The 17,341-nt window shown below is 33.1% G+C and overlaps 2 protein-coding genes across 2 annotated transcripts; one reads left to right on the top strand and one right to left on the bottom strand.

Moving 5' to 3' along the window:
- LOC104799068 (transmembrane protein 234 homolog) lies at nucleotides 1-644 on the top strand. Its single transcript, XM_010521397.2, has one exon. The coding sequence runs from the start codon at nucleotides 41-43 to the stop codon at nucleotides 458-460; it is 420 nt and encodes a 139-aa protein (XP_010519699.1). The 5' UTR covers nucleotides 1-40; the 3' UTR covers nucleotides 461-644.
- A 136-nt stretch (nucleotides 645-780) lies between these two features.
- Nucleotides 781-4,184, bottom strand: LOC104799069 (SNF2 domain-containing protein CLASSY 3). The gene is made up of 3 exons (XM_010521399.1): nucleotides 3,107-4,184; nucleotides 2,875-3,024; nucleotides 781-2,808 (listed from the first exon to the last, which is right to left on the bottom strand). The coding sequence occupies exons 1-3, from the start codon at nucleotides 4,091-4,093 to the stop codon at nucleotides 868-870; spliced, it is 3,078 nt and encodes a 1,025-aa protein (XP_010519701.1). The 5' UTR covers nucleotides 4,094-4,184; the 3' UTR covers nucleotides 781-867.
- Nucleotides 4,185-17,341: the final 13,157 nt, after the last annotated feature.

Here is a 17,341-nt window from a genome sequence, read left to right as displayed (position 1 = left end):
CTTTGTTTGCAACGACGCAAAGAGCGTAAGATCGCCGGCGATGATCGGAGATATCCAGAAAATGGTGGCCGTCGGCTTCGTCTGGGGCGCCACCAACGCCCTGATCCGACGCGGTGCGATCACCTGGGACCACCGGAAATCCCAAAAAACTGGTTCTCCGCCGCAGATCTCGCTAGTCCTCCGCCGGAAAATCCTCTCAGCTCTCGGTGGCTGGATCGATCTCCTCCTCTTCTGGCAATACTCCGTCCCCTTCCTGATTAACCTATCGGCCTCCGCCACATTCTTCGCGCTTCTGAGCCACGCGCCGATCTCGCTCGCCGTTCCGGTGACGAACGCGACGACGTTCGCCGCAACCGCAGCGTTCGGGATTTTGCTGGGAGAGGAGACTAAAATCGGACTGGCCTTCGTAGGTACGGCGTTTATTGTGTTAGGCGTTTGGCTCTGTAGCAATGCAATTTGAAAAATCTTCACTGGTGACATTGTGTGTCGTAGTTTTTGGTATCTGATACAATTCGTATGAATACACGAGGAAATCTGAGGTTTAGATTCAATAAGAGCGTAGCCCTGTTTCACAATCCTTTGAAGATCCATGCCATTTGGGCAGAAACTCATACTGAGAATATGTTTATTCGGTTTCAATCTGATTTAAGCTTGGAAATGAAGAACACGGATTGGGAATTCGATCAATTATGTCTATCCATTCTCCTATATGGGCCTTCAAGAACTTTACCAGCAATCAAATGAAGAATGTGAATATATCCAATGTGGTTACAGAAGAGAAAAGCAGAACATCAGCCCAATGTTTTTCTTTGTTGATTACAACTATGGAGTTAGAGACGTACCTTATTGTTCTCTCGAGTTCCTTGGTCACGGGAAAACTGAGTTAAAACTCTCCACCAAATCCGCTTCCTTGGGTTGATAGATTAACTTCTCAAACATTTCCCCGAGCTTCGCATGTTGAACCATCTGATCCAACACTTTGTCCTCCAACACAGCTTCAGAACAACTCTTTGACTTTGCTTTCTCGTGTCGGGAAGAGAACATCAGCTCCGATATTCTATGTTTCTCGGCTTGTTGGCAGTACTTTTGGCACTCGAGAGACCCCTTCATTACCAAATGGTATGTGTACACTACCCGTTTCTGTCCAATTCGGTAAGCACGGCTTATGGCTTGTCGTTCCACAGCCGGGTTCCAAACAACATCCAAAAGAACAACCCTTGATGCTCCTACCAGGTTGATTCCCTCCGAGCATGCTTTAATCGAAGCCAATATGACTCTTGCTTCGGATTTTGGGTCGTTGAATTTGTTGATCAGTAGCTGCCTTTGGTTTTGTTCAAGTTTCCCATGCAGGTAGAGCACTTCTTTGCCTTCTAACCAGTTGAAAACACACCCCAGCTGCTCCATTATCAAAGACAGAGGATCGATGTATTGGCTGAACACCAGAACTCTCTCGTTTACCGCATTGCATAACCCGATGAACTCCATCAGGAATCTTGTCTTTACGCTTTCATTTGGTTCGAGTCTGGATCTCTTCAACTGGTCAAGCAAAGTCTCGTCAAGAACTAACAGTTCTTCCTTGGACAAGGTGCAACAAGAAATCAGAGATGGGTGAATCGAGACCACAGACCTCTTGTGATCGACTTCGAACACGTTTTTCGAGTTTGGAATTGATTCGAGAATCCTCTTCTGGAGTGCAGGAGGGTTTAGAACCACTACACAGTCTCTCAACCCGAGAAGGCTCTTTTGAAGGATGCTTCCTTTGTGAACATGTACAAATGGATCCATAAGGCTCTTGAGCTCGTCGATTCCATCATTGTTGATATGTACAGCTGAAGCAGAATCTCTACCATCTTTCCGTCTCCGTCTCCTCAATACCGTCATTTTACTCTTCTTGAGCATCGATGAGAACTTAGACAGGTATGCAGGTCTTGCAACGCACAATACGTTGCAGAGCTCGAGAAAACTGTTCTGGAAAGGTGTTCCGGAGAGCAAGATCCGTTTCTGCGTTGTTACTTTTGTCAGTGTCTTCCATATACAACTCCTTTGGCTCCGAGGGGTGTGTGCTTCGTCAAGAACAAGCAACCCGGGTATTTCAAGAAGGATCTTCCTGATATCCTCTCGTTCTTTGTCGAGTATGGCTTCGCTCTTCTTCTTCTTCTTTCTCTTCTCGACATCATCTCCAGCAAGTTTCTCAAAGAGGTTGTAGCTGATCCCGAGGATACTCTTCTCCGTACTCCATGAGAATAGCTTCACCATTCTTACATCATTATGGCTTCTTGAACCTTGCCCCCTTTTCTCAAATATGTCCATTGCCACTGAACTCTCATTCCCCGAGAAATCCACATTGTTCAGATTGTGAAAGGGAACATCCATGTTCCATTTCTTGAACTCCTCTTCCCATGTGAGGAGCAAACTCGCGGGAGCAATAATCATGGGCCTGCAGTTGTTGTGGAGCTCCATATATGACTGAAGGAAAACTATCGTGAGACGAGTCTTTCCTGTTCCCGGGGCATGAGAGATGATGCATCCTCTGTTTTCATCGTCGCTTTTCTCATAGTCGTCGAGCTTATCCCTGTGAATTGTCCCGGCTATGTTCCTCCATATAAACTCGAAACCCTCCTGCTGATGCGGATAGAGCTGAGACTTAGTTCCCGGTATCACATCCCAGACTGTTCCATCTGATTCACCTCCACATTCGGTGGAACTGTTCTTCGTGAGGACAGGGAATCCGAGTTTCTCAAAGAATGTCTTGTCTTCACGTTCCGTTCCACCTGCACTCCTCCTTCGGCTATTAAATATGTCTCCCCGCTGCACCATGAAATACAACAATTCAGTCCAAAGTTAATGACATACAAGATTTACTTGCATCCTTACCCACTCCGATACATCCATGTGACGGATCTCCGTCTCTATAAAACCACAATGAATACACTTCAGCCCGATTTCAAGATCAAGTTCGAGTTCGTGGTTTCCTTTTTCACAGCGCGCCAAGGGATGCTCATCCACTGCCGATTCCTTAGTAATCTGGAAAGGGTTCAAAGTAAGGCTTTTCAATGTTTTTGCTTGTTGAGACGACATTAAAAGAGAGATTGCCTCGAAAACTTACGTCGGAAGAAATATCGATCTCCGTTTCTCCTGATTTCAGGAGAAGTGCAAATTCATCAAATAATTGCTGGTTCTCTATTTCCCACTCGGGAATCTCCGGTTCAGGCTCATCTTCTCCAAACTTGAAGTTCAACACCAATGGAGGCGGCTGTACCACTAGAAATCCATCCGCATCATACTTGTCTTCGCCTCTCGTTTCTTCTTGTTCTTGAGGTTCTTCTTGCCGCGGCGAAGAACCAGGTTCCTCTTCTCCTATCCTTTGTTTTCCCCAAACAGAATTCACAAGAATACTGAAAACATCAAGCTCTTTAGTCCTATGCCCCGAGCTTTTCGGGCAATGCTCAATCTCAGTTTTCAGCTGCTGCTTTCCATATTTTCTCTCTGAACCCACAGAAACAGAATCCTCAGCTCTTGACGCATTGGCCGAAGCAACCTTAGTCAGCTCCTCCTCATCAGCTCTCGTACCGGTAAGCGGGTTTTCAGCCTTTCTATTGGAGCCGATGGAAACAGAATCTTTAGCTCTTGCTACATCCGTCGAAACAGGCTTGTTGGAATTCTCATCTGCAGCTCTTGGACCAGGAGGTAGGATTTCAGATCTTCTGTCTGAAACAGATTCTTTAATTCGTGATGCTTTAGGAGAAGGAAGCTTGTTCAAACCCCCGCCTGCAGCTTCCACAGTTTGGGTGGGGGAATTATCACAGCCAGCGACTGTGGAAGCAGTAGAGCCACATTTCCCACATGTAAACACAATGTTCTTGTACTGTTTCGCCACTCTTTTCTCTTCCTTCTGAGGCTTTTGCTCTACCCTCTTCTCATATTTCTTATCCTTTCCCCTGGACTTCCTCTCTGTTTGCATGGGTTTCTTGCTCGTTGAAGCTACATTGGTAATTCCGACTTTTTCCTGATGAAAATGGTGATCATAATCATCACTCGAGGATGATGATGATGATGATGAACTCAAAATCTTTGAAGACTCTGATTCGGCCATTCTGTAATCTTCATCTTCAGTGTCGTCATCTTCTTCTTCTTCTTCTTCTTCTTCTTCTTCTTCTTCTTCATCTTCTTCTTCTTCTTCTTCTTCTTCTTCTTCTTCTTCTTCTTCTTCTTCTTCTTCTTCTTCTTCTTCTAGCTCTTCTACCTCCTCACTGTAACTTGTTTCATCTTCTTCATCGTCGCCACCCATCAACCCATCTGAACCCTTTTCATGTTTTTCAGGCTCAGAATCTGAAATTACAACAACAACCTCATCTGGCACGGGATCTGGAAGAATCTCAATCTCCTCAATGTCAGAGTAGGTGTCAATGATTCTTCTTCTCCGCCGTCGTTTCGGCTTGGACGGAGAAGGCAACGGAGCTTCAAGCTCCTTCCTTTTTTGTGTCTGAACCTCTTGACGTTCTCTAGAAAGAGACTTGACTCTCTTCCCGATACCCCTCTCCATTGTCTTTATGCCGTCAGAAACACTCTGAACCAAGTTGAAACACAACCAAGAGCAAAAAGAACGACGACCAGAGAGGCAAGTCCTCTTCAATGTCGGCGATTCTTCTCCAAGCTCCGGCGAAGAAACAGACACAGCTTTGTGAAGAAACAGAGAGCAAGAGAGAGAGAGAGAGAGAGAGAGAGAGAGAGAGAGAGAGAGATACGGAGAGGGTGAGAGAAGCGTGGTGTGAGTATGCAGAAAGCGTGGTGTGTGAGTACGCAGAATACTATTTCTGGTTCATGGCGCCATTTCTTTGACTGAAGCCGTAGGCTCACTCTGTACAGTAATATTTTATTTGACTTTTCGATATAAAACCTTATTTTATTATTTTTTGGGAAGCTCAATCAACTCTCTAGTTAACCCACAATAGTTAATCTTTAATGCCACCAGATACGCGGTTTATTCTTTTTTTTTATTATTAGTATAAAATATTTGTCTTTTTTATAAAAATTTATTTATATGAATATAGTAAAAATTGATATATATATATATATATATATTAATACATATAAGATTAAATTATATTATTAAATCATTATATATAAAAAAAATAAAAGAATATAAATATCATTATATTATTATATTATTAAAAATTTACATAGGTAGTGAATAGATTTGTCAATAATTTATTCTCATATCTTTATTCCCCATCTTAAAAATATTTATAATATAATAATAAAATGAATAAAAAGATATTATGTAGTAAACATCCATCTAAAGAATAGTTTATATAGATGATATGAAAGTTTTTTATGATTTTGAGTTTTACATCTATATAACTTTTTTAATTGATCATGTGTAAAGTGATAAAACACATTATTTATTAAAAATAGTAATTAGTTTATGTAATATTAATATTGTTTTATATATAAATATATTAATAATATACTATTTTATATGATCTTAATAATTATTATCGATAAACTTTGGATTTATAATAGTGACGACTATATCAGTTTTTCTACTATTTAATTTGTCTATTTGTGAACGGATTTATACTGTAAGATAATCTAATTGAATGTTTACGATATTATTGTTATTTTTAATATAAAAAAATTGTAGCAAAATTTATCAAAAATTAAGTTAAAACCCAGAATTTTAAATTATATATATTACAACTTAGTTAAAATATTGTAAACTTAATCATTTAATAATAAATATAGAACAATTTACCTAAAAAATAAACTAAACGTAAAACTAAATTTAAATATATGCATTTGAATAAACAAAATATTATTTTGAATCATTGTTCGCGACTCAAGATTCGATTTTATCATCAATCCAATCGCTTACGTTTTTTCTTTTTCTTATCAATGAATAGATCTCTTTAATATATATATATATATATATATATATATACACACACGCATATGTACGAAACAAATTGTCCGCAACATTTCTGTATCATGGACCGAAACTCAAACTAATCTCGAGACCGAAAATAAACAATGTGATTAGAATTATACTCTTCTTTTCAACTTGAGACTGAACAAATTAGATCACGACGTTTTTTGTTATAAGTTCTTACGACGTTAACCATTTATATATACGAAGATGGTTAGGCAAATCTTCATATCAAATACATTTGAAATAATGTATGATTATGATCATACGGTGGAATATATATTTGGCATTTTGACCGAAAAAATTGGATGTTAAGTATATAGGTAGATAGGTCCTCATCTGTAACTCACTTTACAATATAGTAGGGATATCAAATGAACCGGTTTGTAAGTCATTTCTCATCTGTAACTGAGAAATTTTGAGTCTGAAAAAAAATGAGCCAAACGAACTAGCTCGCCACGAGTTCGACTCATGACGAGCTAACTCGCAATCCAGAATTGTTTTTATTTTTAATATTTTGTAAATAATTTTAAAACTTTCTTTTTTTTTATCAAATTTAAATATTTTTTTTATTAATTTAAAATATATTAATTGTTATTTAATTTTTTTATAATATTTCATATTTTTTTATTTTATTTTTTATTTTTTTTACTCGCCAGTCGATTTGCGAACTCGAGCGATTTGGTCCGAACTTTGAATTTATCGGTCACAATAAAAACGGACTTAATGAGTCGGATTGAAAATAAGCTACACCAGAACGAATTGATCCGATCTGGTCCGAACCGGTTGGTTTAACATTTGACATCTCTAAATATATAATGGATATGGATACGCATCATAAAAAACTATATTCTCCTAAAATGCATGTAATTCCCTGGAAAAACGCACAACGATATCGTAACATAAAAAAAAAGCATACGCATGTCAACTTGGAATGATGATGATGATGATGATGATGATGATGATGATGATGATGATGATGATGATGATGATGATGATGGAGGCGAAGAAGTAGTATATAAAAAAAATAAAAGAATATAAATATCATTATATTATTATATTATTAAAAATTTACATAGGTAGTGAATAGATTTGTCAATAATTTATTCTCATATCTTTATTCCCCATCTTAAAAATATTTATAATATAATAATAAAATGAATAAAAAGATATTATGTAGTAAACATCCATCTAAAGAATAGTTTATATAGATGATATGAAAGTTTTTTATGATTTTGAGTTTTACATCTATATAACTTTTTTAATTGATCATGTGTAAAGTGATAAAACACATTATTTATTAAAAATAGTAATTAGTTTATGTAATATTAATATTGTTTTATATATAAATATATTAATAATATACTATTTTATATGATCTTAATAATTATTATCGATAAACTTTGGATTTATAATAGTGACGACTATATCAGTTTTTCTACTATTTAATTTGTCTATTTGTGAACGGATTTATACTGTAAGATAATCTAATTGAATGTTTACGATATTATTGTTATTTTTAATATAAAAAAATTGTAGCAAAATTTATCAAAAATTAAGTTAAAACCCAGAATTTTAAATTATATATATTACAACTTAGTTAAAATATTGTAAACTTAATCATTTAATAATAAATATAGAACAATTTACCTAAAAAATAAACTAAACGTAAAACTAAATTTAAATATATGCATTTGAATAAACAAAATATTATTTTGAATCATTGTTCGCGACTCAAGATTCGATTTTATCATCAATCCAATCGCTTACGTTTTTTCTTTTTCTTATCAATGAATAGATCTCTTTACTTATTATCTTCAAATTTTGCAATATTTTAAATCAAAAATTTAACATAGTGTAATAAATAGGAAATAAATATTAAAAAAAAAAAATCACTATACATGCAATATTTTTTTTCAAATTCGCTTTGAATAATTCAGCTCAAATTTAAATTTAAATTTTATTATATCTATTTTATATTTTGTCATTAAAAATATTATTTAATTTTATAAATAAATAAAAATAAAAATTAATAAATTAATAAAATAAATAATAAATAATAAAATTAATAATTAAAATCTATATATATATGCATTAATAACTTATTTTAATATAATTTTCTTTAAATTGTTATCTCCTTTATTGTACATCTACAATCATAAATCGTCTATAATAAAAAAATTATTAATATAATATTATATACTTTGAATTTTAACCACAACCATGTATCATTTGTTCAATTCAACCAAAATATTTTTTGGTATAATGTGATTGTTGTATTTATCTATAGAAAAAAATCAGTGTATAAATACTGTCTATCGTAAGTCATTACAAAATAATCTTGGGATTTCATGTGCAAGTGATTCTAAAATAACTATTTCTACGCTCACAACATAATTCAATGAGTTAAAGTTTCGCGGTTCCATAGTTAAAATCCTTCATTCTCAGTCAGATGGGTTATCTTCTGCAAAGATATAAGAATATCTCGTATCCTTCTATCTATTCTGACTCTTATCTGGTGTATAGGATTGAAAACCTCCCTGTGGATTTTATGGGAAATTTAACAATTAACTTACTTCATCCATTATGCAATGATATCCCCGGTTCGACCAAGTTATAACAACTTAGGAAAATGACATTTTTCTACACCAATTTAATAAAATGTGATATTTTCCTACACAAATTTTTAATTTGACAAAAACCTATATTATATTATCAAATGTTCCAAATCGATACACGAATTATCCAATTTTACTGCAATTTATTACACAATCTGAAACGACGTTTAAATGTCTGTTAATTGCTGACTGGAAGACCACGTGACGGCTGACGTGGAAGGTCATGCCACGTCAGATTTTCAAAAAAAAAATAAAATAAAAATAAAATAAAAAAAAATAAAAAAAATTTAAAATAAAAAAATAAAATAAAAAATAAAAATAAATAAAAAATAAAAAATACATATATACACATATACATACATACAAATATATTTATATATACACACATACACATATATAAATACATCTATACAAATATATATATATATATATACATACATACAAATATATTTATATATATACACATATATATACATATACACGTATATATTTTTTTATTTTTGGTAGAGGATAAATATATATGTGTATATATAAATATATTTATATGTATATATATATATATATATATTTGTATAGATGTATATATATATATATGTGTATATTTTTTATTTTGTATGTATATATAGATATATTTATACATAGGAGTATATATGTTTATATTTGTATTTGTATATAGATATGAATATATATGCATATACACATATAGATGTATGTATATATATGTATTTTTTTTATTTTGTATGCATACATATATGTATACATATATCTATACAGATATGTATGTATATATAAATATATTTGTATGTATGTATATATATATTTGTATAGATGTATGTATATTTTTTATTTTGTATGTATATATAGATATATTTATACATAGGAGTATATATGTTTATATTTGTATTTGTATATAGATATGAATATATATGTATATACACATATAGATGTATGTATATATATGTATTTTTTTATTTTGTATGCATACATATATGTGTACATACATCTATACAAATATATGTGTGTGTATATAAATATATTTGTATGTATGTATATATATATATATATTTGTATAGATGTATTTATATGTTTTATTTTGTATGTATATATAGATATATTTATACATAGGAGTATATATGTTTATATTTGTATTTGTATATAGATATGAATATATATGCATATACACATATAGATGTATGTATATATATGTATTTTTTTTATTTTGTATGCATACATATATGTATACATATATCTATACAGATATGTATGTATATATAAATATATTTGTATGTATGTATATATATATTTGTATAGATGTATGTATATTTTTTATTTTGTATGTATATATAGATATATTTATACATAGGAGTATATATGTTTATATTTTTATTTGTATATATATATATATATGAATATATATGTATATATACGTATAGATGTATATATATATATATGTATTTTTTTTTATTTTGTATGCATACATAATTGCAGTAAAATTGTGTACTAAATTGCAGTAAAATTAGGTAATTTGTGTATCGATATGGGACATTTGATAATATGGTGTAGGTTTTTGTCAAATTAAAAATTCGTGTAGGAAAATATCACATTTTACTAAATTGGTGTAGGAAAATGTCATTTTCCCTAACAACTTTGTAATTTGTTATTAAACATATTGTACATTTACGATCACAAATAATTTTATAATCTTTTTTCGATTTATATAAAATTTGATTTTTACAAAATCTAAACTCTAAAGTTACATAAAAAAAAGTCATTAAAGTCGTTGAAAATAAATTTTAAATTTATAGATATCTAAATTTAATTTTAAAACAACCGGATGAACCGAGTTATTCCAAGTTGACACAAATTCTATTGGTTTTCCATTAGTTTTTAACCAAAGGAATCATAATTTTCAAATATTTTTGTAAAAACAAAATCTCTCTTCTTCTTGTCTTAAAGTTAAATTGACTTATTATGATAATTTTTTGTCCGTACATTAGTGTTATTACATCTTAGTATATCTTACCTTGGTTGATCATAATAATAATAATAGTAGTAAATGCTACCTTGATTATTTTTATATAAATATATTTGTATGTATGTATATATATATATATATTTGTATAGATGTATTTATATTTTTTATTTTGTATGTATATATAGATATATTTATACATAGGAGTATATATGTTTATATTTTTATTTGTATATATATATATATATGAATATATATGTATATATACGTATAGATGTATATATATATATATGTATTTTTTTTTATTTTGTATGCATACATAATTGCAGTAAAATTGTGTACTAAATTGCAGTAAAATTAGGTAATTTGTGTATCGATATGGGACATTTGATAATATGGTGTAGGTTTTTGTCAAATTAAAAATTCGTGTAGGAAAATATCACATTTTACTAAATTGGTGTAGGAAAATGTCATTTTCCCTAACAACTTTGTAATTTGTTATTAAACATATTGTACATTTACGATCACAAATAATTTTATAATCTTTTTTCGATTTATATAAAATTTGATTTTTACAAAATCTAAACTCTAAAGTTACATAAAAAAAAGTCATTAAAGTCGTTGAAAATAAATTTTAAATTTATAGATATCTAAATTTAATTTTAAAACAACCGGATGAACCGAGTTATTCCAAGTTGACACAAATTCTATTGGTTTTCCATTAGTTTTTAACCAAAGGAATCATAATTTTCAAATATTTTTGTAAAAACAAAATCTCTCTTCTTCTTGTCTTAAAGTTAAATTGACTTATTATGATAATTTTTTGTCCGTACATTAGTGTTATTACATCTTAGTATATCTTACCTTGGTTGATCATAATAATAATAATAGTAGTAAATGCTACCTTGATTATTTTGAGTAAATCATAGCCGGTCATCCCAGACATGTGGTCTATCATGATCAAGTTTACCTTTGCTCCCTTCAATATTTCAAATTACCCCAAAATATTCAAAGTAATTTATTACATTTAAATGAATTTAAGGTATGAGCGAGACAGTTCATAATAGCGAATGTCATACACATAAAAACATTATTTGATCAAAGCAATGGCATTGTTTTAGATGAGCTTTTGGTATAGTCCTTTTATATATAGTAACCGAAATTGTAGCCCCAAATATTTCAAAGCTTTGTCGTCAGACTCCACACATGTCACTGCACACAACCAACCATACATACACAACCAACCATACATACATGCATACATAATGTATGTTCTTCTATCATCGCCCATATTTTCAATACATATATGCATATCACGGTATATACATGGAATATAGGATCTATATATATATATATATATATATATATATATATATATGATGAGTTCGTGTATGTAATTAAGAGAGAGGGAGATACCATGGTAAGAAGAAACTTTCAAAGGTTTCTGAAGAAACTTCCTGTCAATGAAACTATCATCAGCGGCCAAAACATGGAAGTGGTATGTTATTCTTCTTGTTTGGTTTCTGGTTCTATCTCTATTCTCTTTCGACAATGAGATAGAGAAAGAGAGAATGAGACAGAGAGTTGATGTTTGAGCTTGAGAATCTTGGTTTCTCATAGGTCAACTAAGTTTAGGTTTTTCGCATCTCTCGGAAATAATGAAACACAACATAGCACAAAACCAAAAAATGTTGTGTTATGTATCTTGACTATGAACTCTCGGTCGCTACACAGATAACATTCGTAGCTGATTGAGCTGCAGATGCAACGATCAGAGACAGTCTTCCAAAACCCTATGAATGAATGATCAATCGAATTAGAGAAAACTGGAATCCGCTAACACCTCATATCATCACCGAAATCAACCGCAAAAAGTATCCAAATCACCTCAGACGTGAAGGAGGAGACATCACCCTGCTGATTGTTGGTCATCGGTCACATGACGTACTTGCCTCATATGAAGAAGCTCTCTGTGTTCGTCGCAGAAGCCTCCAGCTTCGACCGCATGTAGATATCCTCTGGTGACTGGTGTACCTCCGCTGCCGCGCTTTCCCGATGCTCTAAAATCACTCGCCGATTCATTCCGCCGCATGTCCGGGATGGATTGATTCAACAACATATGAAGATTCCGAACGAAACCGCAGAACTTAGAAAAGTAATATAGTAGCTATGATATTAATAACCACGACGTTCTAGCTTCATTACGTTTCTTGTTTTATTTTATTTTCAATTGTTTACTCTATTAAATATTATGTATTTCTCTATTTATTCTTTATTATATCCGTTTCTTCTTTATGTAATAAAGCTAATACGAATTTCTCCCTTATAAAAGTGATATAATGACTACGATATTAATGAGCACGACGTTCTAACATAAATACATTTTTTTCCGTTTCAATTGTTTACTCTATTAAATATTATGTATTTCTTTATTCACTCTTTAACATAACCCAAGTTCTAGTATAAATATAGTTTTTGTTTTATTTTCAGTTGTTTACTATATTTATTATGTATTTCTCTATTCACTCTTTACCGTAACCGTTTAGTAATAAACCTATAATGAAGTTCTCTATTTAATTCTCCATTTACTCCAAAATATAGTTATAATGGAAATTTTGAATGACCAATCAAAATTTACAAATTTGCCACATGGATGATTATGTGGATGATAAGGTGGCTTCACCACAATCCTTTAAATTCTTTTATTAATATATATAGATTTTTAAATAGTTACATAAATAATATCTTGAAAATTATAATATAATAAAGTTTTTTTAACAGCAAGGATTCATATTTTTTACGTAATTTTTACATTCAGATATCATATGATAAAATTCTAATTTATATTATTATCTCACTGTGATCAATTATATATAGATTTAATAAAGTCAACTTTAATTACAAATAAATCTATCATACTACTTCATCAAAAAAGGTAACAATGTAATTTTTTTATGAATAAATGTCACGTTAGAACCATCCAAAATAGAATTACACAAATTATTTCCTTATCTTTTTCCAATTAAAAGTCCTATATATATACACATATATATGGTTTTGCATGTATACATTATACACTTATATGTACACGTATAAACATATACATATACACATACGCATGGATGCATGGATGACACAGACATATATATATATATATATATATATATACATGTATGTATGTATATGGGGGTATACGAAATCGCTATGTGCAAGGACATTTAGATTTTGAATTTTATATTTATTTAAAATTTGATATTTGTGTCACTTTGCTAGTGAGAAATATGATAACAGGGATTCAACAAATGGTTTCCAATTCGATAATTATTTTATAATATCAAATTAAATGCGTGTTATATTTATACGATTGTTAATTTATAAATCTACAGAAGTGGAAGTAACAAAGCATTAATTGAAAAATAAAAATTAGAAACTGCGTAGTGTTTATTCCCAAAGTTGTCCTTTTCTCGTAGGCAATTAATACATGCTTTAATAATCCAATCAATGGTCCAACACTGTTTAGTATAAATAGAATAAAATGCAGAATCTTAATATTAATTTATAAATAATAGAAAAGCATGTTTTAAGACATTAAAAATAAATTATTTCAACTTCAAATACTAAAATAGAGTTGAACCTCCTAATATTTTAGTTTATGGAGATTAGAGATCTAAGAGAAAGAACAGAGCTTGAAGGCTTCAAAGAACAACGAAGAAGATGAGAGAAAAAGGCCAGAGAAATAAAGGAATTTTCTTGTATTGAATAATGCTCACTGTACACTTTACACAACATACAAGCTCGATATATATACAACTCATTTGTGGTCCCAATACAAAAAGCAAGTAGCAGAGGATGCAAGTCCGTTAGCAGACAAGAATAACCCCGCACATATAAGGTCTACCTTCTGTACATCATAGCTCAGAATCATTGCAGCTTCATCTCCAAGTATTGGAGATTAATACTCCCCCTCAAGATGGAGAATACAGATTATGTATTCCCATCTTGAGTAAAAGTCGATGGAATTGTTCGAGATATAAAGGCTTGGTGAGCAAATCTGCTAGTTGATTCCCTGAAGATACGTGAGCTAAGGATAAAAAACCAGACTTAACCTTGTCACGGACGAAGTGGCAATCGATTTCAATATGTTTAGTCCTCTCGTGGTAGACCGGGTTTGTAGCAATATGTAGTGCAGATTTACTGTCACAATGTAACTGAATTGGAGTGGACTGCGAAATACCGATGTCATGAAGAAGAGCAGATATCCAAACCAATTCTGAGGTAGTTTGAGCCAAAGCACGGTACTCTGACTCAGCGCTGCTCCGGGAAATTGTTGATTGTTTCTTCGATTTCCATGATATCAAGGAACGACCAAGAAAAACACAGAATCCCGTAACAGATTTCCTCGAATCTGGGCAAGCTGCCCAATCTGCATCAGAAAATCCAATGATATCAAGGCTGTTATCAGCAGGGTAGAAAAGACCCTGACCTGGAGCATTCTTGATGTATCGAAGCACTCGTAACGCAGCCTGGTAGTGAGAATCTCGGGGGCAGGACATATATTGACTAAGCTTTGTGACACAAAAACTGATATCGGGACGCGTAACAGAGAGATAAATAAGTTTCCCAATCAACTGCCGATATCTAGTTGGATCAGACAAGAGAGTACCAGAGTCCTGGCTGAGTTTCAGCTTTGTTTCCATGGGAGAAGATAGAGGCCGACAACCCAACATCCCAAATTCTTCCAATAACTCTAAGGCATATTTTCTTTGGCAGATTTGAATCCCTTCTTTGCTCCGAGCCACTTCAATGCCAAGAAAATATTTCATGCTACCCAAGTCTTTGATCTGAAATTCTGATTGCAGCTTGTTGCGAAGCTCATCAAGTAGCTCAGAATCGTTACCTGTTATGAGCAGGTCATCAACATAAACTAGCACCACAACAACAGCAGATTTGTGATGTCGAACAAACATAGAAGTGTCTGATTGGGATTGAGTAAATCCGGCAGCCAGAAGTACAGTGGAGAGTTTGTGATTCCATTGCCTCGAGGCCTGTTTGAGGCCATACAATGATTTGTGCAATCGACACACATAATTCTCAGCAAATGTCTCCCCCTGAAGATGTGCATAGCCTGGTGGGAGAGTCATATAGATTTCCTCTGTGAGATCTCCATTAAGAAAGGCATTAGAGACATCAAAATGATGGAGAAGCCAGTTGTTTGCTGCGGCAAGAGCTAATAACAATCGAACAGAAGTCAATTTCGCAACAGGACTAAATGTATCAGAATAATCGATGCCTTCCATCTGCGTGTAACCCTTAGCAACGAGGCGAGCTTTGTGTCTCTCAATCGAACCATCAGGATTGTATTTGACTTTGAAAACCCATTTACAGCCAATCGGTTTCTTTCCAGGGGGCAAAGAACAGACGGACCAAGTCTGGGTCCGAGTTAAAGCTTCAAGCTCCAAGACCATTGCTTTTCTCCAATGATCGAACTTGACAGCTTGGGTGTATGATGTTGGTTCAGGTGTAGAAGAGATGGATAAAGTGAAATGGCGAAAGGATGGTGTAAGGCTAGCATAAGACAAATATTTGGTTAATGGATGAGAGGTGGTGGTTGTAACAGGTGGTGGAGAATCATGGGTGAGATAATAGCAGTGATAGTCGGATAGATATAATGGTGGCCTAGTTTGTCTATGTGGCCGAGTAGTATCTTCTGACATACATTCAAGAGAGGGAGGAGTAAGCATGAGAGGAGAAGGGGGATTAGGAGTATCTGACGAGTTTTGAGGTGGAGATATTGGTTGTGGTGTAACAGGGGAATGAGGAACAACAGTGGATAAAGGGAGTTGGAGAGGAGATATTTGGTCTGGAGGTGAGTGTGAGTCATACAGATAGTATGGATTTGGCTTGGGATCTAGGAAGTCTAGGGTGGTCTGAGGCAGTGACTCGGTTTTAAAAGGAAAGGTAAGTTCATGAAATATGACATTTCTTGAGATAGAAATGCATTGAGTTTCTAAATCAAGAACTCGATAACCTTTAATTCCAGTGGGATAGCCAAGAAAGACTGAAGGTTTGGCTCTAGGAGAAAATTTGTGGCGATTTGGTGGGTGAGTAGACACAAAACAGAGGCAACCGAAGACACGTAAGTGTGCATAGGTAGGCTTGGTAGAAAGGAGGACTTCGTAAGGAGATTTGAATTGAAGAACAGGGGTTGGAGTTCGGTTTATCAAGTATACGGCAGTTGCAACGCAGTCACCCCAATAGCAAAGTGGTATATTAGATTGAAAAAGAAGTGATCTTGCAACATTCAAGATATGTTGATGCTTACGCTCCACAACCGAGTTTTGTTGTGGAGTATAAGGACATGAAAAATGATGAAGGATACCTTTCTTTGAGAGTAAAGAGGTGAAAGATAACTCAGGAGCATTATCGGATCTGATCGTTTTTACTGTCTTTTGGAATTGTGTTTGAACCATGGACAGAAAATCAGAAAAATAGACAGAAACATCACTCTTTGATTTAAGTAGGTAAACCCAAGTTGCTCTTGAGAAATCATCAACAAGAGTAAAAAAGTATTTGTGTCCTGAAATGGTGGGCACACTAAAGGGACCCCATACATCAAGATGTACTAAATCAAAAACAGAAGAAGATGAAGTCGAAGAAACGGGAAATGGAAGACTGCGTTGCTTTGCCATTGGACAGACTTGACACTGAAAATTGTCTTTCTTGGCTTTGTTGAAAACTGGTTCCAAAGAGTTTGCCGAGTTTTTGATGCTGAAAGAAGAAGGGTGACCAAAACGGAGATGCCAAACATCAGGATTGGAAAATGTG

This window comes from Tarenaya hassleriana, unplaced genomic scaffold (genome assembly GCF_000463585.1).
Source record: "Tarenaya hassleriana unplaced genomic scaffold, ASM46358v1 Cleome6, whole genome shotgun sequence".
Taxonomy (NCBI): domain Eukaryota; kingdom Viridiplantae; phylum Streptophyta; class Magnoliopsida; order Brassicales; family Cleomaceae; genus Tarenaya; species Tarenaya hassleriana.
The sequence above is the reverse complement of the archived record's forward strand: the minus strand, read 5'-3'. Positions and strand labels throughout refer to the sequence as shown.

Bases quoted from the DNA above. Each gene is read 5' to 3' on its own strand.
- LOC104799068 (XM_010521397.2), top strand. From the start codon at position 41: ATGATCGGAGATATCCAGAAAATGGTGGCCGTCGGCTTCGTCTGGGGC.
- LOC104799069 (XM_010521399.1), bottom strand. From the start codon at position 4,093: ATGGCCGAATCAGAGTCTTCAAAGATTTTGAGTTCATCATCATCATCA. The intron at 3,025-3,106 runs GTAAGTTTTCGA...AACCCTTTCCAG, and splicing joins AGATCGATATTTCTTCCGAC to ATTACTAAGGAATCGGCAGT. The intron at 2,809-2,874 runs GTAAGGATGCAA...TTCATGGTGCAG, and splicing joins ACATGGATGTATCGGAGTGG to CGGGGAGACATATTTAATAG.